General features: G+C 38.2%; 1 protein-coding gene across 3 annotated transcripts in view; it reads left to right on the top strand.

Annotated features, from left to right (window-relative positions):
- PPA2 (inorganic pyrophosphatase 2) overlaps positions 1-20087 on the top strand; it is a 34375-nt gene extending 14288 nt beyond the window's left edge. For 2 of the 3 annotated variants that reach the window (XM_041424505.1, XM_041424504.1), the window contains 8 exons: positions 157-276; positions 2375-2461; positions 3771-3897; positions 11482-11609; positions 13386-13471; positions 14261-14330; positions 18814-18853; positions 19907-20087. In XM_041424505.1, coding sequence (XP_041280439.1) covers positions 157-276; positions 2375-2461; positions 3771-3897; positions 11482-11609; positions 13386-13471; positions 14261-14330; positions 18814-18853; positions 19907-19935 — 687 coding nt within the window. In that variant the 3' untranslated portion in view covers positions 19936-20087. The remainder of the gene's footprint in view (positions 1-156; positions 277-2374; positions 2462-3770; positions 3898-11481; positions 11610-13385; positions 13472-14260; positions 14331-18813; positions 18854-19906) is intronic. The other variant, XM_041424506.1, reaches the window with a different exon arrangement.
- The last annotated feature ends 4082 nt before the right edge of the window (positions 20088-24169 follow it).

The following is a 24169-nucleotide window of genomic DNA, read 5'->3' as shown; positions in this document are numbered from 1 at the left end:
GCTGTAGTTGTTTTAATAGTCCTCAAACCACAAGCATGCGCTGCCAGATGGATCTTTCTCACTGGTTGGGTATGGAATTAATTGCTTTCCATTTTAACATTTTCCTTCTCTCTCTCCCTCTCCCTGCTCCCCCACCCTTTTTCACGATCTGCTTAGATTGCCACTGAGGAGCCGTTGAATCCCATTAAACATGATACAAAGAAAGGCAAGCTTCGATATGTGGCAAATATCTTTCCTCACAAGGGTTATATATGGAATTATGGTGCCCTCCCACAGGTAACATTTTTGTTATAATGGTGAAAGTTTTCTGTCTTCTGTGTAAATTGCCTTGTAAATCATGGATACTGCCTGAATGAAAATCAGCTGCAAGAGGGGTGATTCTTTTTGATACATTTGTAAGTTAGGATTTTTTTATGTTGAACTTTATTGTGTCCATAAATTTTGATTGGAATTTGGGTGTGGGAATAAATATGAGCTCTATTTTTCAGGAAGGAGTTAAATGATCAAGAAACCTCCAGTCTTTAGTCTGTGCCTCTGTACTGTAGTGATGGAATTGTCATGGTCTGCCATTCAAGAATATTTTGTCAAGTAGACCTTTTCTGCTTAAACAAGGCATTTATTTAAAAACTCATTTAAGATTTTCATGTACTGCAGCTTAAATTTTAACCAGGATTTCTTAATATCTTTAATGAAGAGGAGCACGAGGGCTGTTCTTTTTTAGATTAAACTTCAACTGCCTTCCTTAACATTTCTCTGAGCTGTGAGACTTTACTGATCATGACACATTGAAAACTTTGAACCTTGAAAAAGCCCATCTAATGGCTGAAATTTTGAGCATAATGAAAAGATTTAAACTTTTTCATTTCTGTAAATAACACATTAGCCTTAAATTAGTACTGAAGAACATGATGGAGCTTGAAAAGAGTAATTTATTTTCTTTAAACTCAACAGTATAAGCAATGGAAGCTGAGTCCCAAAAATCCGCTTACATGTTTGATCCCTGGAGAGGAGATACTAGGCAGGTTCTTGAATACAGCAGTGAAGATCTTGTCCAGTCAGCAGTGTCAGTAGACAAAGCAGGTGTAATTGGAAACCAGCAAATCCATTTAATGTTTTGAAATTTGCGTGTTCCTTAGTGCAAAGCCAGAATTATTTGAAAATGCGAATATTTTCCTGCACAAAGTGCATTATTTTGGACTTAGAATACTTTCCTCAGGATAAATGTTTGGCATTCCTTGTTACCTGGTGAGCTGGGGAGGGCTGAACATAATTGTCATTTTTAATTTTTTACTATATTAGACTATTTACTATCATAGCAGAAGTTGCTGTGCTGTCCAGAGAACAATACTATTCCTTCCTTCTAACCTAGAGGTGAACAGATGTGACTGGGCAGAAGAGAAGTACTGGCATAATGCAGCCCTAAATAAAAAGCACGTGGGAAGGACAAGGGGACACAGTCTTAAGCTGTCTCAGGAGAAGTTTAGTCTAGACATAAGAAAAAAAATATTTCAGAAAGACTAACTGGGCATTGGAATGGGCTGCCCAGGGAGGTGGTGGAGTCATTGTCCCTGGAGGTGTTTAAAAAAGACGGATGTGGCACTCAGTGCCATGGTTTAGTTGATGAGGTGGTGTTAGGTCATAGGTTGGACTTGATGATCTCCAAGATCTTTTCCAACCAACGTAGTTGATTCTGTGAAGAGTACTGGAAAAGTAAATATTAAGTTTAAATTCTTTCTTGATTTCACTTCAGCAGTTTTTTGGTAATGATTCTGCTACCTAAACATATTCTTTTCACCGTTTTGCCTTCCAGTATCAGTCAAGTTCTCAAGAGCAAGTTTGAGGTGGAGTTACGGTCACAGATAGTAGAAGCTAGAAAAGAAAAGAAAGTTTTCTGTAATATTTTCAACAACACCTAATTGGGCTCACAATTCTTAACAGAAAAGCTTCTCAACTGTAGGATGAATTACTCATTACTTATAAAAGTAAAAACAAGTACTTGTGTAGTAATTAAGTTAGTATAACTCAGCTAGGATTCCTTGCTTTTGCAGTGCTCAGAGCAGGGGTTTAAGCTTGCCTCTTTGGTCTTAAGCTCTTAGATGTACTTACCCAACTCTTAGTTGGGTAAAATGTATCTGTTGAGTCATTGACACTGGAAAAAGTATCTGGTGTCAGTAATCCTCATGTCACTTGTCCTGAGTATGAGTTCCTCAGTGTCAGTCCACTGGCTCTTTACTTTTTCTCCTCCCATTGAGCAAGCCTGTTCCCATAAAGCTGATGTTTTTATTGTTGCTTTTGCTAATCCTTGTAATTTAGTGGTAAGAGGAGTTGTAATTGCAGTTCAGCAGCTAACTGGCAGTTCTCTTTTCCCTGACAGACCTGGGAAGACCCAAACCATACAGATAACGTGACAGGATGTTGTGGAGATAATGATCCTATTGACGTGTGTGAAATAGGTTCAAAGGTTTGTATTTATCAGGATTAATTTAATTTATCAAGGTGAACTTAATAATTTGGTAGGACCTTCTGAAAGAGAAGGTCAGACGGAAAACAAGAAAAGATGTGTTAATAATGTTAGGGACTGACAAAAGTATCAACAGAGGATCTAAGGAGAGAATTGGTAAGAAAATGGTGGATTTTTAAAAAGGAGGGGGAAAGTAGGATTTGGTGAAGTCTCTGTACTCGTTAAAAGGGAAAATAAAAGAACAACATTCTGAAGTTGTGTAGCTGGGCAGTAAGTTTTGGGTGAAGGAGGTGAGGGTTAATATTTTTGGGGAAGGAAAAGATTTATTTCTTTTTTCCCTGTTAGCAGTATTTGAGTTAGGAATAGGTTGCTCAAAGATGAGGAGATATGACAGCATCAAGCATATTAGAATTATAAAGTCAGACCCACAAAGGAGGTGAGTTTGATTCTACTCATGGGTGCTAACAGAAGGAGATTCTCTATTCTAGAGAAGACAGGAACCTAATGCAGTGTTGCAGAGTTATGAGTCATGGAATGGATGGCTGAAAAAGAGGTGCAGCAAACACCATTAGTAGGTATAAAGGAAAGGTTTAGCTCACTGAAAGAAAATTCTACATATCTAGAGGCAGCAAAGAATGGAGCAATGCTGTGTATGGAAAATGAGGTTATGAAATGGACGAGTTTGAAAGAGGGATCTCTTAGGATATTTAGGCAAGGGGAAATTTAATTGGTGACTTCAGTGAAAGTGGCTTACTTGGGGTAAGAAACATAAAGATCAATTTGAAGTGATCCAGAAAGAGTTAAAGAGGAAATATTAGCTGGCAGAGAGAAGGTTCCAAAGAAAATGCAGAAATGGTTGTGTTGGTATTTCTGGGGGAGTGCTTTGTGTTTATATGTGTATATTGGAGTCCAGAGGAAGGAATAGCAAGACAGAAATTGGGACCCTGAGTTCAGAAAGTAGAGAGTCAAGGGTCAGGAAGAGGTTAAAAAATGAGTATGAGACACTTCTGACTGGCAGTTTGGGGGGAAGACCAAGAAGGTGTGGAACAACTAGGGTAAAAAGGAAGGAAAAAAAAATCTAGCTACTTGTCTACTTAAATAAATGCTGACTGGGGAATTGAGGATTGGAGAATAGTAATGGTGGGAGAAAGGCTAGAAATACTAAAGAGATGTGTACTGGATCTGCAGATCTATCTTGAAATTTTGTTACAGCCTGCTGGTCAAAAATGTAAAACTATTTTTTTTTAAGGTAGAAGAGAAATTTTACATGTTGTTTGCCAAATCTTTGTGGCATTACTTTCTGTTTCAGATTCGTTCTTCTGGTGAGATTGTTCAGGTGAAGGTCTTGGGTGTTTTAGCTCTTGTTGATGAAGGAGAGACAGACTGGAAGATAATTGCCATCAGTGCTGATGACCCAGAAGCTCACAAAATCCATGGCAAGTATTTTTGTCTTTCCTAATGCAGTTATGTCAGAAACTTGCACAGCAGAATGGTACCTCATTTTAGGCCTCCCAGGATAAGAAGAGGCAGAGAGTGGAAAGGCAAGGCTTTTTTTATTGTTGTTTAGGTCAGGTGCTTTCTTCAGGTAGGGGATATATGCTTTCACACTAAACTTCTAAAATGGTTTGCAAGAGGACATGGCATGCAGAAAGTTTTTTTGGCTTCTGAAACACAGCTGCCTTAGAAAGTGACCTCCAATAATTACAGGTTCATGTACTGTGTAACAGTGCATATTTACCTGCTCTGTTATGTAGTTTTCTACTGTTTTCCTTTTTGAAAGTGTTTGTTCCTTTTATATTTACAGGCATTGTGTTGCATTCTGAAAAGGCATTTCCAATGTATTGCTTCCAGAGTTTGTTGCTTAGTATGAACCATTAGGTTTCACCTTTTAGCTTGAAAATTGGCAAAATAAACTGCTAATGCAGCTTACCCTAATCAGCCTTGATGATGATGATGAGCTGTGCACAGGGAAATATCCTGCTCAAACTTGTCCTCCCTGTGATCAGACTTCTGGTATCCAAATGAAGCTCAAATACTGAAGTGTGTCCATGTGAATAGCACATGAGGTGTAATTCTGATGTGTTAAAATTAGAGGAAGTTAGTTTTCATAGCACAGGTAGAGTGCAGTTTTTCTCTGGATAAATGGAGATTTGCTTCCTCAAATGGAATATTACTGGGAATCATGAGACTTAAGTGAGGAGGTTTGTCTAAAATTGATTGTTAGGAAACCAAAAACCATATATGCCATCAGGTGTGTACAATGAGAGCCTGCCCTTTGTTGGTAAGGGAGCACCATGGTGCAAAGTGGCCTTTCTGTAGGAATAGAGCAATCCGGTAGCTTTTGAAAGAAGTGTGTTTCTCAGCCATTGAGGTTTTTTCATGGTTTCTGAATGTAAAGTATATCACTGGACTAGCCCTTCATTCTCAGTTTTCTTGCAGGTTACTTTCACATGGAGAATACTTGACTTGTGGGGAAAGAAGGGGAGAAGAAGAGATGAGGAAAAGGAAACTCTTGGGTTGATGCTGATTAAAATCATTGGGCAGATGAATTACTGCATAGTGTTTATGACTCTTTAACTACTTTGACAGTTAGAGATTAAGAAGTTCAGCTTAAGGAAAGAGTAAGTAATAGTTTGCTGTTAATGTCAGTATCAATTTAAACCACCCTGTAATGTGCAGTAAAATGCAATATAAATGTCAATAGTTAAAAGTGAATAGCATTTCATTTCTAGACACTGTTTTGCTTAAAGACTTACATTTTCTCCCTGGCATTTTCTGAGAGAATGTGGTCAGAAAAGTGGATGAGACAATTCAGAAGGAATCCACTAAGCAGGGGCAAAACTGCGGTAGTTTATTCCAGTATTATTTATTATTTGGGGTTAACTGTCTGTATTTGAAAGTTCCCTCTGGTTTTTTGGTTGATTTGGTTTTTGTGGTTTTTCGCCAGGTAATGGCTGATTTATATTAGCTCTATTACAGTTTTAGTTTATTTGGGAGGGGAGGAGTAAGAGCTTTAGTCCTAAAAAAAGAAGAAAAAGTAGTGGGAGGAATGGGCAAACCATTGTCTGTAGTTGATTCCTGTGTGCATCCTTTCTTATCAAGGAATATGTGCAAAACTTCAAGAAGAGAACTGTCCTGAGATTCAGAGAAGTGTAGAACTACTTATCCAATTTAATATGATTTCCCTTTGGGATTGGAGTTGCAGCCCAAGATGTACAGAAGAAAGAAAAGGGGGGATAAAAAAAGCCCCTGTCTGCTTTCAGAAAACATGACTGGCTTGCAGTGTTTAACAGCAATCATTCTTCAGTCCGAAAACAAACAAATCTGTCAGAGCAGGCAGTACAATATGTCCTTTTATACTTGTTTTCCCCCTTCCCAAAGTTGTTAATTATTTCAGCATAAAGGGATGGCAGCTACGGCTAAAACCAGTCTCTCCCTCTGTAATTGATGTGCTGCTGTGTTACGGAGGTGGCCTCCTGGGGAAGATGAAGCTAAGTGTTGCCTTCTAATCCTGTCCAGTCACTTCTGTATCGTTTGTTAAAGATTTCCAACTGCACTGAGAATCATCACATTTGCTTTCAGCTCAGTATGTGCAGAGCCCCCAGTGAACATTTCGAAAAGATAATTTCGAGACACCAGAGTGGTGATTACTTGCGAACCCCATCCTGAGCCCACACCGTGTGTTGACTCCCCTTGCCTCTTTAAGCACACCCCAGGTACCTGGGATACTCTCCTTCCGGGATTGCGATCGTTCTCATAAGTGCAATTGATTTTTCTGAGAGTTCACAGGACTCAGAACTGAGAAGTCACAACTTCTGAGTGCTTCTCATTGTTTATTCATAGCACTCCACTGGACCGTGTTGTGCAGGCATTTATTGATAAATACTGGTTTAAATTGGAAACCCTGCCTAGAACTCTGTTTCACACAGAGCAGTGAGAAACTCTTGTTTACAGTGACAATAACCAGGAATGATAGGCAATGCTTAGCACCTGTTTAAGTGGGAACTGTGTCATCGGGCGGAATAGCGGGGTATTAGTGTATTTTTGGACTGACTTTGTAAGGTAATCTATTTGAAATAATAGCACTTAATTCTTGTGAGCATGGGGACAATCTCTCACCAAATACAAGTGGTATGCGGACATCTGTGTGAGAAAGATAAATCTGCACATGTCTAGTTGGAGTCTAAAAGCAACTATTTCATTAAGATCTGTCTTTGTGGCTGTTGTGTTTCTGCTCAGGCAGTTGCTAGGCAGATGGCTGTTAGTGGACCAGTGGAGCAACTTTAGACCTAATAACTGAGAAAAGACCTAAAAGCTCCTCCTTGCAGACTGAAACACTAAATCTTAGTGGTGTAATGGGCTGATTTGCTTTCTTTATTTAGTTGTTGCTTTTTTTTTTTTTTTTTTGGGTAAAACAGCCAGGAGAAGAAGTAAATTCTTGGAATAGAAAGGTTGCTTCTCTGCTTATCTCTGCTTGTCTCATAGTCTGAATTGAATTTAATATATTGGAGTTCAGTTGTATATCTAATGCTTTTCTAGTTTGGAATCAGAAGGGATGAGTGATAATTTTATGCTGTGGTTTGGTCTAAATGTATGTGGCATCTTCATATTGGACAAGAAGTTTTAAAAATCACTGGCAGTTGAAGCAGAAATTGTGTTTGAAGCAGTGTATGAAATCTGGCTTTCAAAAGGTCATCTTGCCCTCCTTCAGCAAATTGGACTAATCATTTATTAGTCCATGGCTTTTTGGAGGTGATTTACTGGCCTGGAATCTTAGCAGCCATTTTTGCTGCCATTGGTCTCTGGAAAGGTGCCAGGATCTATTCAACAGCAGTTGGTGATGTCTGCTGGCTTTATTTTGCTGCCTTTTGCTGGCACTGGTGTAGTTAACTGTGCTATGTTGCCATGCTGATTTTACAATACACATCTCAAGATAGGGTTTAGTGATCAAACCCTAAATGGCAAAACTAAGGCATATTGTATATTTTGTACTAAATATTGTTACAGACCTTTGTATGTGAGTGTGCTTATTCACAGAGAAGCAGCAGAGGCCCAGAAGACCTTTGTTGTGGATTGGTGTAAGCACTCAGTTTAAAGAAATTAATTTGCTGTACCAAGGCTCCCCTCCTACCCCCTGCACAAAATACACCAAATGCCTTTATATGGAATGTAGCTGCTGCTTCCTGTAAATGTTTATAAGATGTTATTAAAAACATATGTCCTCTCTTCCCACAGACCTTGTTTAGAAAGCTTGCTGCAAACATGTTGTTTTAGATTTGCTTGCAAGAAGCAGCATCTGTTGTACTAAAAATGGTAGTTTTGTACAAATGCTTTTGTTGCTCTCTTCTGTAAAGCCAGCTAGAATTGGGATCTGCATTCATGTTAGCTCACTCCCTTGACAGAGAGGTAGCAGCAGTTCATGGTGCCAGCCTCTAGGGGTTTTCCTTATGGACACTGAACTGCAGCCTTTAATGTGATCTGCTGTCTCTTTTTAACCCTTGGCACTTAACTTTGGTGCCCAGAAAAATGAGACCTGTGGTTGTATGCAGGCAGTGTAGAGAAATTCCCACTTAGAGCCCCGTGGGGACATGCTGATAATGTACCTGTGGGAGCCTGACCTGCTCTGCTACTTTAAGCAGGACTTGAAGTAGAGCATCTGCTTCATCTTTTGGCAGAGATGAAACTGCTTTAGGCCATGTAAATACTTGCTGCTCCCCAACCTTCCCCTTTTACCCCTTTTAACATCAGTGTGAGGACATAGCTCTGAGGGACAGTAAGCAGTCAGTGTCAGAAAAGACTGTCTTGACGGTGTTTGCTGCAGAAAAGACATCTAAGTTGTCTGCTTATTAAAAATCATAATAATTTGAAGCTACCTTCTGTAGATATTAGTGTAGTAAATTATTGTACTGCTTAGTGTGGTCTTTTCTTTTACCTTTTGCTTACTTTTTTGTTTTCTGAATGTGGTTTTTCTCCTTTCCCGCTGATATCCCAAAGAGGCTGTTTAGATTTGGAGGACAAACTGTCTTTCAGGATTTTCTCTGGTGACTTTTAATGAACTGAAGAGGTGGCTGTTGAGTGAGTGATGCAAGAGCTGCTGTTTTCCTGGTGTTTTGTATTACGTGCTGACTTCACACCAACAGCATTGATACTTTTCTGGGGTTTGTTTTGTTGCATTGTTGCCCTTTTTTCTTCTGCTTGCCACCAACTTCCCTTATAATACAGATGTCCTGGAGTCTTTTTTTTTTAAATCAAGTGTTCAAATTTCATTTGATGTTCAGTAGCTGTCCTTTATAGTAAAGAATAGTGAAGCATTGGGATAAAGGAGAATAACTTGCAAGGAGCCCAGGAAGTAAAAGCAATCAATGTCCTCCTTCTTAAGTCCTCAAAACCAGAGTATAATCCATGCATATAATGCTGTAGTATGATTGTGTTTAGTCATTGTACTTAGGCAAGGTATTTTCCAGTAGAGAGTGTGAAATTCAGGGAGACAATTCTATCCATGAAGATAGAGTCTCTAACAAAAGGAGATAATGAAGGTCTGTCCCAAAGCCTATCCTAATATTTGAGTCCTTCAAATAAGTATAAATAAAACCTATAAATAAGGGACAACACATGGAGAAAAGTACCAAGTGGCAGTTAGTAGACTGTAAAACACTTTTGATGAAAGTTTTTATGGGAGCAGGAGGCAAATAACCAAGTAGGGGGAGTGGAGAAGCAGAGTTAGGAGAGACATTTCTTGGAACAGGAGCCAGAAAAAAGGAGCAGCAGTGTGAGAAAGCATGCTTGATCTTAAGTAGTGTCTGGAGATGGAGGTCTGGAGTTTGTCCAGTGCTGGGAGCCAAGGAAATTGCTGCAGCAGCCTGATTTGCTTTACAAACTTGAGGAGGTACTGTCTCTTCAACAAGTGTTAGATACTGTAAATTCAAGTTCCACAAGAGGAGGAGATGACAATGGCTCAAGTTGGAAGAGGAATGTTCTCTTGCTTGGAGAGAACAGGATGATGCATTGGAGTCCTGAAACTGATTTGAATTGGAGCTGCAGTTTTATTAGTGCCCAAGTGAAGCATTCAGCCTCCAACCAAGATCCCACCCTCTTCTTAATCATTCCTTCTTGGTTGGTCTCACCCACCCACCCTATTGAAAAGCTTTTTGTGCTCTTAAACACGTATTTCAGCTAGAAGACCTGCCTCTAGCACAGTCTTGTGTGCCCTTGCTTTTTTCTGGGATTCTGCCAGTGAAATTTCCTGATCTCCTACAGACAGATGGCCAGCAGCCAAGTTCAAAATGTGTTTTACTCTGAGCCCATAAACACGTAGCCCTGTAAAGTGTGTGCAAAGCAAAAAATTACATGGGGTTCTTCAAAGTTTTATGCTTTATTCTTTGGGTAGTGGTAATGCAGTGGAATTTGGCAGTGGCATCTATGACATGCCTATTAACACTCAGAATATCTTCTCACATAGGTCTGGCCTCCCACTTCAGTCTACATGTCATCTCTCGTGGTGGTCTGCTGAGAATTGAATGGTCTGTAGCACAAGACCTTTTCTCTCCTCTTATTGTTCTCTTCAGAAATACTTTAATGTCTTTGTTCAGGTTCACAGTGAAATTTTAATAGGCATTTAGGCACTTAAAGGTGGAAAGCACATTACTAGGTATGAATTCCATGGACTAAGCAACTCTCATTTTATAGGACAGGATAGAAAGAAGAGTGTCTTAGCAGAAATCACTGCCGACCAGATGTCATCAAGTGAGGCATACCTATGGGAGAAGATAATGAAGGAACCAGGCAGTATTGAGAGAGGGCATGAAAGAATAAGGAAAGGAGACGTGAGCGAGTGACTTGCAAAACACTAGAGGAGAGTAACACCATGGAAGGTGGCCTGAGCAGAGTGAGGTTATGAAATAGTTGGTAGACTACAGCAGTAAAAAGTCAGCTCCCATTTCCATCAGAAGTGGCTGTGGAAAGGAAATAGAAGATCACACCAATTGCAAAGTATTTGGCTTCCGGGATGGACAAAATCCTTTATTACGTCAAAATAATTAGAATAGTGTTGAAAGCTTTTCCATGTAAACGTGTTGCCAGGGAGTTAATTTGTTAAGAGGTTGAAGGGACCACGCCATTGCAAGTGACAGAAGTGGTGGTAGTCTCAAAGGACAGCCTGTTAAAATTTGATATGCACAGCAGGTAAGGGGTGGAGGATCAAGAAGTGCATCATTGATATGGCAGCATAGTCTGCAAGCTGAATTACTGTGATGTTTCATCTCCCTGTACACACCATGGCTGTGTTCATCTCTGCTTCACAAGGGTGTCCCACAAATGGAATACATTCCTCTGTGTCCTGTCACATCTTTTTCCATCAGGATTGTAGAGGTTGATTTGTTTATCACTGTATGCAGATACCACTCAGTTACCATACTCAGATATCTGAGTATACAGATACCACAAGGTTATCAGTAAAGTTAGTGTTTAGAGCTCCTGGCACATCTTTGTCATGTCTTAAAGGGGATGAATTTGGGACTAATGTGAGCAAAGAAGTGCCTTTTAGTATAATGTTGACAAGTCAAGCCTGTATTTTGTTTAGAGATGCTGGTTTAAAGATCCATGTGTTGAAATTGTTTTTATAGTTATTCTTCCATTATCAAAAAATGCTCATAACCCCTGCACTTGCTGGAGGAAAAAATTGCGTCAGTGAATAATCTAAGTATTGCAAGGGCTGCCTACTGAGATAAATATGCATTTTTCTTCTCCTTTCACAAATATGGTCCTTTCATTCATTGTAACTTAATTAATGAAGGGCAGGAGATGGCTGGTTTACCTGCTTAGTGTGGTTGTGAAATCATAAGGTAGCAACTATGGGCAGCTAATGTAATAAAGTGAAGTTTAGCAATGACTTTGAAAGTATTCAGTGAAATCAAATCTCTGCAGATTCTTTAGGAAAATTTAAAAAAAATAATGTTCTGAAACCTGTGAGTGAAATGATCAGTCCTTTCTTTTTTTTTTTTTTTAATCTTTTTAACCTACAGATATCGATGATGTCAAGAAGCACAAACCGGGTTATCTTGAGGCTACAGTTGATTGGTTCCAATTATATAAAGTCCCTGATGGTAAACCAGAAAATCACTTTGCTTTTAATGGAGAATTTAAAAACAAGGTGAAGATAATGCAAAATTAAAAATGCATCATTCTGTTATGTGGACTGTGTAATACATCCTCAAGTTTTTGGAATTGTAAAGGAGGAGGCTTAATGAAAAGAATTTTGATGGGAGGGACTTCTGTGTACAATTTATTAGGCTAGGATTAAATAATGTTTTCTGCCTTCCGTTTTGTTCAGGAAAAATGCATAGGTCATTAAAGTCTGGAAAAATTTTTAGTCCTAATCCTGATGAGATTTACATACCCATCTGTGTGTTTGTAGGTGTTTTTCAAAGCATTTTCATTCTCCATGTCAGAGTAATGAATAGATTGTCTTTTCAGGTGTTTTTATAGTCCTGTTGGTATAAGTTCCTGACTTTTGTGTTTAGGGTATGCAGTTTAAGACAATGGGTTACAGGTTTTTTCATATTTTGTATTTGCTCAAGGCATACTTTTTTCTGGTAAATCTCTGTAAAAATATTTGAAGTGTTTGGCTTGAAGGCTGAAAAATTACTTTCCTTTTTTTCTTTTTTTCTTTTTTAGAAAAAAAGTACAGCTTTTTAAACTACTTACAGTAAGAATGACCAGTGTTTGAAAGGAGATCAGACTAGAGAATATACTTTGTTGAAGGAAATACCTGGATTTTTCCAGAGAAATTGGATGTGATTTGAGTGAAATTACTTTGCAACTTGTGTATTGTATGATCTGCGTAGATTATTCTTGGCAAAGAATCACAGGTTTCTCATGAATGGTGTCCATGTGTCAGCCAGTTCAGCCTTGCAGGGTGCTGTCAAAGTTACATAATGCCTTCTAACCAGCACAGGCAACTTTACATGCTTTGTCTGGTTGAAGAAATGCCCTGACTCCCCTCTGCACTAAAACTGCCTTTTAAATCAAACGGTTGTGGAGTTGTAAGGCTTGATAACCTGATCTGTCCCCTATTCTCCCAGGAACTGCTCTTAGAGGTGTTCCTGCACTGCAGAGTGACAGTAGACCAGTGTATCCCTGTCAGCCATTAGAGTTCAGTCTGAAAGCACTAAATGCCCTGAGATAGCTGGTTTGGAGCACTTGAATAATTCTCAAGCATTTCTAGAGACCCAGGATGTGGCGAGGCAGCTGTGGCTGTGCTCCAGCAGCTCTGGTGAAGTTCACAGTGTTCCAATGGCACTTTTCCAAGTCACTCCTTGTTAACAAATGTGAATGTTCAGTTGGCAGCTTTTTGCAAGTCTAGCAGTCATCATTTGGACACTGAGGGCTTATTTTACTTTAATTTTTGGAAGCTTTTTCATCCCAGCCCCACCCCCAATATTATTTTTCTTTCAAACAAGCAGAAACTGTTAAGCAGCTGACATGTTATGTTCTTGCAAGTGCTTAAGTATATGACTGGGCATTAATAAAGTAAATGCAAATTACGCCTCTAGAGGGGAAACCTGAACTCTGACCTGCATCTCTAAGGACGGAGTCATAGCTCACACACTTGATCCCATTTAGAGTCTGGTTCAATTTTCTACAGCAGTAGGAATCTCTGTAGCATCTAGTGCTGGTTTCATTTCTTTCATGTAGCATTCGTATTTTGTGGTTGCAGACTGAGGGAAAGTCCTGAAGTGTTGCCAATATATTTGATAAATAGTGAAGTTTGTTTCTTTACATAAAAAGGTGTACAGATATTTAATGAGGATTCAAAGGAGGTGCCTTAAAATAACATAGGAACTAGTATGTTTTAATAAACTAGTTCTGTGGCTTTTTTCTGTTTAATAACATTTTAATTCACAAAACTTTCCTTGTTGTAAACTAGGATTTTGCTGTTGAAATTATTAAATCTACCCATGAACACTGGAAAGCTTTGCTTCATAAAAAAGTTGATGGAGGTGCTATAAAGTGGTATGTATCCAGTCACATGTCTTGCTCTTCTTATTGTTCTATAGTGGTGCTGCTATTCAACAAGTTGCAGCTGTCCATGAACTACTTAGATTTTTTTTTTAATTTGAAATGACAGGAATATTAATGGGTTTGATAATTAATTGATAATAAAGCGTGATTGACTAATTGCTCCTTGTATGATGATGATTTACTGGTAAGTGGCTCCAGAAATTTATTGATTACACAGATGTGACATTCATTACTTCAGCTTTTGAGAAATGGTCCCAGAGTGTTTGTTCAGAATTGTTTTGGGAGAATCTTGGGCCTCTTGTCACTGTTCATTCTGTTGCTTTGGGGAATTGAAGTTTCCATGATCTGGGTCCAAATCTGGCCATCCTGCAAGACACATGAGATGGGGTATACTCACATCATCTCTGCTAGCTATCTAGGTGTTCCTCGGCTCCCTCGGGAAGTGCCAGTTTATTTCTGCTGACAACTTGGGGGAATTTAGCTTCTGCACTGTGGTCCTCTGCAGTGTATCCAAGCTAGCAGCCAAAAGCACTGTGTGAGCACTGCTTGCATTCATACGGAATACACAGCCTAGACACCTCCTCAAACTCAGAGAAACAAAGACCACCCTTGCACACACCTGTTCCTTACAGCCTTACTTTGTGGCTTTTGCTTCCTCATCTCTTGCAGATACACATTTCCTAGCTCTACATGTACTGGTCGGTTTTTTCCATAAGTACTGAACTGTGTGTGGCTCTTTCCCGCTGATGGATAAAGCAGGTTTTTTATTTTATTTTTCAGCACAAATATTCTGGTGAGTGGCAGCCCATTTTGTTGCAGTGAGGAGGATGCCCGATCAGTTGTGCAGTCAGTAAGGATATTTACTTTTTTTCATCCCTTTTTTTCTTTTAATGGTGAATTGGAAAATTCAGAACTCCAAAACTGAAATAAATCAGCTAAATTGAAATAGTCCTTCTTTAAGCAAAAATTTAAGTAAAAGGAGGAGCAGAAAGGTTGTGGGGGAAATGTAAGCGTTGTGATATAAACCTTTCATTGCAGTGGTCCAGTTGTGCTTTCTGGAAGGTTCATTACTGTTCTGGTGAAGATCTTTCGTTTTTTCTCCTTCTGTGTTTCTTCTGATCCTGAATAGCAAGATGGACTGCTGTTTGTATCTAGCCTGCTGTCTTCTCTGTCTCCCCTGTTGCCATGAGTTACCACCCAGTGTTAGAACTCACTGACGAGCTGACTGTAGTCCCTAATCACTAAACAGATCCTTTGTTTGTCTACTTGCATAATTAAATGCAATGCTGTAAGAGATGGGATGCTTATTTGAATTTTTCTTAAAGAATACCTGTCATATTGTGAAAATTAACATAAAATTAAAACATGCAGGTTTCCTGTTCAGGCAAGAAAAATGTCCTGCAGGTTTGATGTTTTCATGTGCAAATATTAGTGGAGGAGAATTTTTTGCATTTCAAAATACACTAGTTTCGATGCCAGAAATTAAGCAAGGCTGCCATAAATTACATGGAGAAATGTGCCCCCAAGTATTACTTTTTCTTTTCTAACATAGGCTGTGATTGAGCCTGTGCTCATGACCACATGAGGTACTTTGCATGTGAGCATGGCTGCCAGGGCACCCAGTGTTTCACCTCAACAGTCACAGCAATTATGCAAGCTCAGGTGTCAAAGGACAAGCTGTCCACTGTCTGTGCAGTTAACATTCCAACAGCATTTCCAGTGAGAATGTGTTGTCCTGGATGCTGTGTTGTTACAAGCAAATAAGACTCTCAATTGGAAAGGAATGTTGGTTTAAGTCATAAAGATGTGTCAAACCAAACATTTTTCCTAATCGGATACCTTGCTTTCAGCACTTCTTTTAAAGCATCTCTGTGTTTGCATTTGTGAATGTTGATTAATGGACTGTAAATTTTAAATGAAAGAAAAACTAATTTTGGAATTTAAATATGATTTTAGACATGTCAGTCACAGCTATAAGCAAGTATTTACCTTCTCTGTATTTCCAAATTTACAATAACTATGAGTCTTTAAATGTAACTGAAACTTCAAGTCCAAATATATTTGAATTGTGACAAATGTGCAAAGGAGTATTTCCTTTTGCATTCTCTGCTCTTTGTACTTTGAGGCATGCAGGGTAAATAATTATTAAATCAGCAGTCTGTCTTACTTTGTTTCTCAATAACAAATCTTTTTTTTTTTCCTGTGGTTTTTGGGGAGGGGAGGAAATTAGTAAAATCAGTTCATAAAATAGATACCTTGTATCAAACTGTAATGCCTTTCTTATTTGAAAGCTTCCCTTCTCATTGTATAGTATGACTTCCTGTCTTTTTTTGTGCCCCACATTCATTTAAGTGATGATGTTTTTGTGAAGTTGTTTCCACATATTCCTTTCCATCATTCTGTTTCAGTTCAGTCTAAGTATTTTAATTGCATCTTTGCAGGCACTGCCTCTTGGTGCTTTCCAGACAGGGAAAATGTGCAGTACTCTATTATAAATGCTGTTCATACCGCATGCAGTTGCCAATTTGCAGTAGCTAAAAAAGTAAAAATGGCCTTGAGATAGGAATTGTGGACAGTTGAACTCTAAATATAAACAGGGAGGTTGACTTGCACATTTTAAGCAGGTATCTTTTTGTCCAATACACTACACTGCATGCTTTGGTTGTCAGACATTCATCTCTTTCACACTGAAGTGAAAGTACGTGAGTGTTGGCTGTAGAATTTTAATGGCTGTGGTGATTTCAAATGAAAGCTGCCTGTGTTTGCAGAGGGTTTTGTTTGGGTTTTTGGTGTTGCTTTTTTTTTTTTTTTTTAATTTAAACTAAAAGCAGACACGTTTTCTTCTAATGTATATCCATCTATTAGGTCCTGGATAAAAACAAAATAATGAAAGCTGAAGCAGATCTTGTATGCAAGTACATTGAGAAATTTATTTCAGCTACTGCAAAATTTCTGAGCTATTTCTGCCGTGAGAGCTGGTTCCCTACAATTCTTTTTCCAGTGTCAGATTTCAGTTGCAGCATTTTTGAGTGAGTGATTATTGCCTTAAATCAGATATATTGAGTTTTCAGAAAAACCCTGGAACAAAACAAAACCCAAAGATGCCAAAAGCCCAGAGGTAACAGTCACTACTGCTGTGGAAGAGTTTTCATGGTGAGGAAGAGAACTAAAACAGAACTAAATAGAAAACATTCAAATCCTTACCAAGTGTGCCCTAATCAGAATTTCCTATAGATTTTGACTGGGTGGTTCCCAAGGTCGTCCAGTTGTTCTCAGAATTACTTGACCTTTTGTTACTTTACAGATGAGGAACTAGAATGGTTTGTCTGGGTTGGGGAATTTCCATTCCACTGACGAGTTTCTAGATGGTTGGCATCTTGGGGGCAGACTAAGAATGATTCCATAGTAGATGAATTGCCATGACAATCAATTCCAAAGAGATGGAAGATAACCTGTGCATATAAGAGCACATACTGAACATTTGAACCAACCAAAATTACACCAGACCCCTGCAACTACAAATTTAGATGAATTTTAACACTACATAGTGAAAATTTCTGGTGTTCTCTAGCCTCTGAAAGTTGTTTCATCTGTGTCTCAGCTCCAGTGTCAGTATATATACCCAGGAGTCATGGAGCTTTGTAGCTGAATGTGTTAGTGCGAAGATACACTGTTTATTTCAGGCGTTTAAGTGTTGCCATCTGTAAAACTGACCAGAACCACCAAGCCTTTGTTTAATATTAATCTTAAGAATTACTTGCTCTGTGAAGAAGCTGCTGAGGACTTTGCAAGTTGGAAAATCTCCAAGACAATCTATATATAGTTTGTACAGCAATGTTTCTCAGACTTAGCACATAATTCTCTTATAATACTGGAAAGTGAAACTGGAAAGCTTTGCTGGTTGATGTCTCTTTTGATAAAATACAGAACAGTGTTTTACAGGGAAAAATATTTGGCTTTTCCTGATTATTTAAGGAAATCTCCAACCAAATTTGAATCTATATATTTATTGGTGTGTTTTGGATAATTCAGATCTAAGCAAGAAAGTTTGTTTACTGCCTTTCTCCCTACACACTTTGTGAGGACATTTCCATTTGGGATTTAGTAAAGGTAGAATTTTCTGTAGTGACCAGCAGTGAAACAAAAGGTTGGTGAGGTTGTTAGTCTGGGTTTTGTTTTTTATTAATTATTTTATTTGTTTTTTTAAAAGGTGTTCCAGGTGAAAGTATCGTGTAGTGAAGAGAGTCTTGGTTCAGTGAGATGAGATTTTGATCTGGTCATGGTGGGAAAGTACTGAGTCTTTATCTCAAGCTTTTTGAGCAGAAGTGGCAGGCACCTGCTTATAACTGGTGACCTCTGGATCTCCCTGCCTTAAGAGTTAAAGCTTGGGTTTTTCTGGAAAGAGAGGGGATAATCTGCTGATGGGATCTGGGTTATGTTTGTCATACGGGTACCTCCTTTCAGACCAGTCACATAACCCCACCCATGCAGGTAATTATCCTGGGTAATGTGGGAAGAAGAATCCTGTTTCTTCCTTCCCTCCTCATGGGCTTTAATCTGCTCTTCAGTGTTTAGAGCCCTGTGCCTGCTCTGATGCAGGAAGGCTGTGTCACACCAGTGCAGCTCAGCCCGAGTGCTGCTGTGCTAAGGAAAGGCAGTGGAAAATTGGTACATCCTCATCATGAGGCAGGGTGATCCCAGATGTGTTAAAACTGTCTTTAATTTTGTCCTTTAAGTTACAGGACAAGACAGGCTGTGCACGCCCTGTCTGATTGAATAGTGGTGTATCCAGCTTTGAAATGTCAGACCTGAATTTTAAAAGAAATAGTCGCTTTCTACAGATCTGAATTATTCTGTCAAAATGGAATTGTAAAAGAGTATCATCACACGTTTATTTTAAATGGTTTGCTTGTATTTAATGTAAATTTTATGTGTGTGTAGGTATTCACATGCATACCTGACAGAGAAACATGTAAAAATCCCTTTCTAGTTATTATACTCTTTAGGTGTAAACAACAAATTCTGTTATTCTCAAAGGTGATACAGTCATCAAAAATCCCCATTGCATTAGGTAAGGTGTCAATCTATCACTCATTGTTCATGTGCTTGTTTTGTCATTTATGAGCAACAAAGAAATTTGTACAGTGGGGATGAGAAATCTGTAAGGCAGAATATTGTCCTGTGGGGGCAACAGAAAATTCTGGTTTAGTTAATATCTCTTGACTTGAGCATTAAAATACTTTTGAATTTGGGTGCTATCTGTGAAACCTTAAGTAAGTACTGATGTGTTAGTTTGGGTTTTTTTCCCTATCTTTTTTTTTTCTCTTTTTTAGGCACCAGCATTTATGAATGGAGATCCTGTTCCCCCAGATGGTACCTTTTTTCTGAGTTGTCATATGATTTCTCTTAATTGCTGGCTTTAAAAATTGACATGAAAATTGTTTTGTTGCAAAAAGGCAGTTTTGTGTATATGAAAATTATAATAGTTATATCCTTCATATGGTATTGCCTGTCTCCTGCTAAATAGAACATGAACAGAAATTCATGAATACTTTGTGGGAGAAGATTACTTTTGCATGAAAGTGTAGTCCACATGAAAAGATAAGAAGACAAAATTTTTCTCTTACTGATCATACAGGGCAAATGCATGACATTTATCCTTTTTAAAGGAGATAGGTTGCTTTGCCTTAGTTTTTGTCTGTTCCCCACAGTAGCTAACTAATCAAATAAACAGCTCCTTTTCCTAAAATTGACATTACCATACCTACTTTTAAAGTGTAAGTTCTAAAGACAGAATTTTATCCTGTCACTGTTATGACTATTTTCTTGTTAACAGAACATGTGTTTTTCTTTAAGAAAAAAGGATGCATCCTACATTTTCAGTTTTAACTACTTCAAAAAACAATTTTTGTACTGGCAGGAACTACAGAGAAGACATGTACTTTTTGAGATGGAGAGAGTTACAGAAATACTAAGTTAAACTTAGTCATGAGCCAAGTGCCAAAGTGTTTGAGAAGCAACATCTGTGTAGCCCATGTCATGGGAAAGCAAGTTGCATTCCATTTGCCTTTATATGGCATGCCAATAAATAGCATTTATTTACCAAAGGATTAGATCTTAGACCTCTGACAGACAACTGAACATCATATGCCTGATCTGTGATGTTTTCCAGGGATGGTCACAACAACGTTATAACTTGTTGCAGGATTGGTACACCCAAACTGTTAAAATAAACAGATATTATTTTGAGGCCATGCTTTTCACAGGACGGGGAATAGAGCTAACACAGTTAATGCTGCTAACATAGTAGTATTGTTATGGGAGGGAAGGTAGATGAAAGGGCAGAATGTTGTTTTTTCAAGTGTTTTGTATGACTAGTTGTGTAGAACTAATGTCACTCTTGTATTTTTTGTTTGTTTATTTTAGTTGATTCCTGGTACTTTTTCCCCAAGTGATCATCAAGGTCTTCTGAAGGTGCACATCAAATCTTAAAAATCATCCCTTTCTTTGAAGATGGACAAAAGCACTGATTGTTGGATTCCTGTTGAAACATCTTTTCAACTTGTGTAAACCTTCTCTAATGTAAATAAATTCTGCCATTATAAAATGAATGTTTCCTTTCTATGTCTGTGTAGGGTGGAGCAGAGGGAAGAGGAGAGGTTGCTTGCTTGTTTGTTTGTTTCTGAATCTCAAAACTGCAGAACTGCTCTTATCCACTCATGAGGTGTACCAAATGAGTGAGAGATAAGTTGTCTTCAACCTTGTTCTCCAGATTTTTGAATAATTGAACCATTGGGTGCATTGGGTGTTAATTTCTGTCTCAGGGCTTTTCTGGCCACCCTGACTATAATCTGTTTGAATTTGACAGTAATCTTTATGTAAGAGGCTTAGGAGTTTACCATGTTCTTTGATAGGTGACTGTTTCCTGAGTTGCATTTACTGTTGTCTCTGCAGGCTTCATAGAGTTAGGAGCAGAGCATGCTTGCTTTAAAAAAATAAAACATTCCACCAAAGATTAATTCATCTAGGAAGAACTAATGCCATAACAATTGAAGTAAGGATGCACGTGTGCTCTCTGTTCTACATCCTGTTTTGGGAACTTGTGTGTTTCATCACACAGGAAGGATTTTCCTTATGGAAAGCTTCCATTTTTAGAACTGTGTATGCTTTTGATAATTATTTGTTCAGTGAAACAGTATTAATAAAATGTACAGAACTGAGCTTTGTACTTTCATGGTACAAATATCTGCCATTTTTTCCTACTGCAGGATTATGTCTGGCCTATCTGTACCACAGTGTTCATTAAAGACTAAAAAGGCAGCTATTAAGCAGAAAGAGAGGAAATGATAATATAGACAGACAGCTTTATCCAGCTTGTTACTGAGACCAAAGGTGAGCATTGTCTGTTTTGTCCCGTGACGGAAACAGAAGGTTAGTGCTGCTGACATAGGGTGGAAATGGAAGACAAAGAACTGCAAAAGTTAGGCTATGGCTTGCCAGAGAGTATTAACTTTTCCTTACAAAGAGTAAGTTTTTAGTAATAAAGGTTTCACCTTTGGGAATGTCTCTGATTTTAGGATAAACTATCCCTTCTTTAGACTCCTAGTGTATTGTTCAGTATACAAGCACCAGTCACTTTGGAGATCTCTGTCTGGGCCTCAGCACTTTAGAGGAGATTAAGTTCTCCCATCCACATAGAGTTTGGCACTGTTTTATATTCAGGGTTTAAGTGTGATAGAAGAAATGCAACATAAACCTCAGATAATAGGGGCTACTTTAATTCTTTGTAGTCAAGAGACATTGCATCCAACATACAGTTACAGAGCTGATTTCCCATGCTTTATTTTACACTTAAGAATTCTGAGTACATGCAGAATTATACCCCCAGGCTTTCTTAAACAGAGTAAATGTTTCTTGAGTGCCCTGTGTTTGCATGCAGCCTCTCAGGATGAGATTCCTCTGGTTAGAGGGGAGCTCTTGCAGCTCACAGAACAGCTGCTGTATTTTCCCATATGCTGGTACACGTAGGAGGCTTGCTGTTCTGTGAAGTGCTTAAGGACAGCTGAAAATGAAGGGCACTGTGTAAATCAAATTATTTTCTCTCTACATAATCAATGCTGTCCTTTTTCATACCTTTTATTTTAGACAAAGAGTGAAAAGTTGTACCCATGTGAAAACCAAATATTGATTACAAATGCACCTGTGCTAAGCTGTCAAGATAGGCCATAAGTTACTTCATTTTTACTTCATGTAAAATTTAGCAGTATTCTTTAATTTCTAAGTATATTTATGGAATGTGGTTATGAATCTCAGAAGCAAAAACAAATTTCTAAATCAGATAAGGCCTTGTGCAGGGAAATAACAAATAGTACTTGGGAAAACTGGAGTGATCAGAGATGCCTACTACTACCATAAATTTGAAAATGTTTAAGTATTTCTTTCATATTGAATAGATAAACAGAAGACTGTCATGGTGAAAGTAGTTGGAAGGAAAGTGTTCATGTTTGTTTTTTCAAGATTTTTCCCAGGTGGGATATAAAGATATGCTGTTACATGTAGCCTTGCTGAGAGAATGCGCTGGATGCCACTGAAAATGTTCAGAAATTAAGTGTAATGAAGGAGCTGTAGAGAGATGGGACAGTGAAACTAGAATATATTTTTCAGATCCTAGGAAGAAAAGTCTGAAATAAGCATTTTTTTTGTTTAGATTCGCTTTTTTCACAGGCTAGGTCTTCTGTTTGTATTTATTTGCGTGTATTGTTCTATTTAAAATTGGTTTCATTTTAGCAGGAAGGTAAGTGTAGCAGGGTCCACTTTTCAATAGTTTTATGAAAGGAACTTTGTTATATCTGATATTAATATCTCCTGGAAATGAGGACACAAAGAGAAACATCACTTTTTTCTCCCGGAAATAAATTCATGTTAACTGTATTTTTTTCTGCGTTGAATATATAATACTCACACGTACATACAAATTTTTGTCCTGATTTCCTCTTTGCAGAGAAAGGAGAGGTTACTTTTTTTCTCCCCTTGCTGTTGTAACAGTGAAGGTTCTTTTTACTCTTTTTACTGATTTACCTGTAAATCATTAACTGCTGCTCAAAATAGTACCTTTCACTGGCATGGAGTTCACACATCAATCTCCCCAGTCAAAGTGGGGTTTGAGTTTTACTTACATGGAAATAATGTTCATTATTCTTTAAAGTGTGAAAAGAAAAGGATTGTGAAAATAGGATGGTATTGTCCCTGTCAGGATGTTATTTTCATGCTGTTAGTAATAATGGATATACTCTGAAAACCTCTGGAAGAATAGGAAGTCATTCTGAGGTATGTTTGGGAGAACTGTTCATAGATGTTATACCTTGCCATAACTTTTATTTATTTAATACTTGTGAGCTACAGCATAAAGCAGTATTAAACTGATTGAAGTATTTCATGCTTCCCTTTGCTTTTGCTTGTAGTTCAGTTTTTCTGGTGAAAAGGCAGACCCAGTGTTACATCAGTAGGGTGCCCTTGCTGTAAAATGTAAGGTGATTTCCTGTCAGGTTTGACAACCTGGTTTCCACTCCCTATGGACCAGAGTTCTGGGATTTAGAGAACTAATAGGAAAAAAGTTCAGCTTTTTGAAGAGAACAGGAAGAATCTAAGAGGTTCAGGCAGATAAAACAAATTATTAGAATTCTAATAGGGGTGACTGAAATGCTTTAAAACATGCCTAAAAAATAAAGGCAATACATAACAGTGCTGATTTCATTTAACTGGAGAGGTCAATAGGATGCACTTGCCAAGGAAGAAGGTTTACCTACCACACAAAAGTTGTAATTGCATCCCCTAAGTGCACAGAAACAGTGCTTTAATCTTTAACCACCTGAGTGGAGGAAGATAATGGAAAGCAGCAACTGTATATACTGTTGATTTCCTGGGAGTCTCTTAGGTTATGCAGATATGACCTGGGTGCTCAGCAGTGTTGACTGGCTGATACACCCACACAGAGTCTTTGATTTCTCACAGCTCACTCTTACTGCTGCGTTCTCTTCCTAAAGCTACAGATGAGGTCTAGAGAGTAAACCAAAAAAAGCCATGCTCACTGCAGCAGATTATCACTTCATAATTATTTGTCAGCTTTGGCTAATTAATTCCTTGCTGCTTCTTGTAGCAGAAGTTTTAAATTGCTCTGGGCAAAATTCAAGTAGTGCTGCATGGTTTTTTTAAATTTTCGTTCTAGATCTGCTAAGTTACAACTGAGTCAGTCTTGTCAGTGATTCAGAATGTTAAGTCAGTATGTAAGATTTTTGTTGGTGATTTGCTCTACTTGTAAGGGTCAAAAAAGAGTTTCTTTTTGTAAGGGAAAATGCAGGAGCCAGAAATAATTTCACTATTCTATGCATGAAGAATATTTCTTATGTGCCACAGCACTTTTTTTCCCTAAGAACATCCTCATAAAGTTTTTGTAGATTCTTTACGGATGTCGACAAGTTTATCACTAACATTTTTGTTCATTATCTTTGGAAGAAAAATACTTGCATTACTGATGTGTTAGAGCACATATGCAAATTTGTGTGTTCAGTTGCACACCTAGTTGTTTGCTTCTGTGTATGTGCTAATACTTGCCTGGAAACTAAGGGGGTTTTTTCAGACCTGAAAAATCTCATTTTCTGTGCAGTGTCCAGTTCTAAAAAATCACTGGAT

Source organism: Onychostruthus taczanowskii, unplaced genomic scaffold (genome assembly GCF_017590055.1).
Source record: "Onychostruthus taczanowskii isolate IOZ18803 unplaced genomic scaffold, ASM1759005v1 scaffold82, whole genome shotgun sequence".
Lineage (NCBI taxonomy): Eukaryota > Metazoa > Chordata > Aves > Passeriformes > Passeridae > Onychostruthus > Onychostruthus taczanowskii.
Note: the sequence above shows the minus strand (reverse complement) of the source record. Positions and strands in the feature narration are given on the sequence as shown.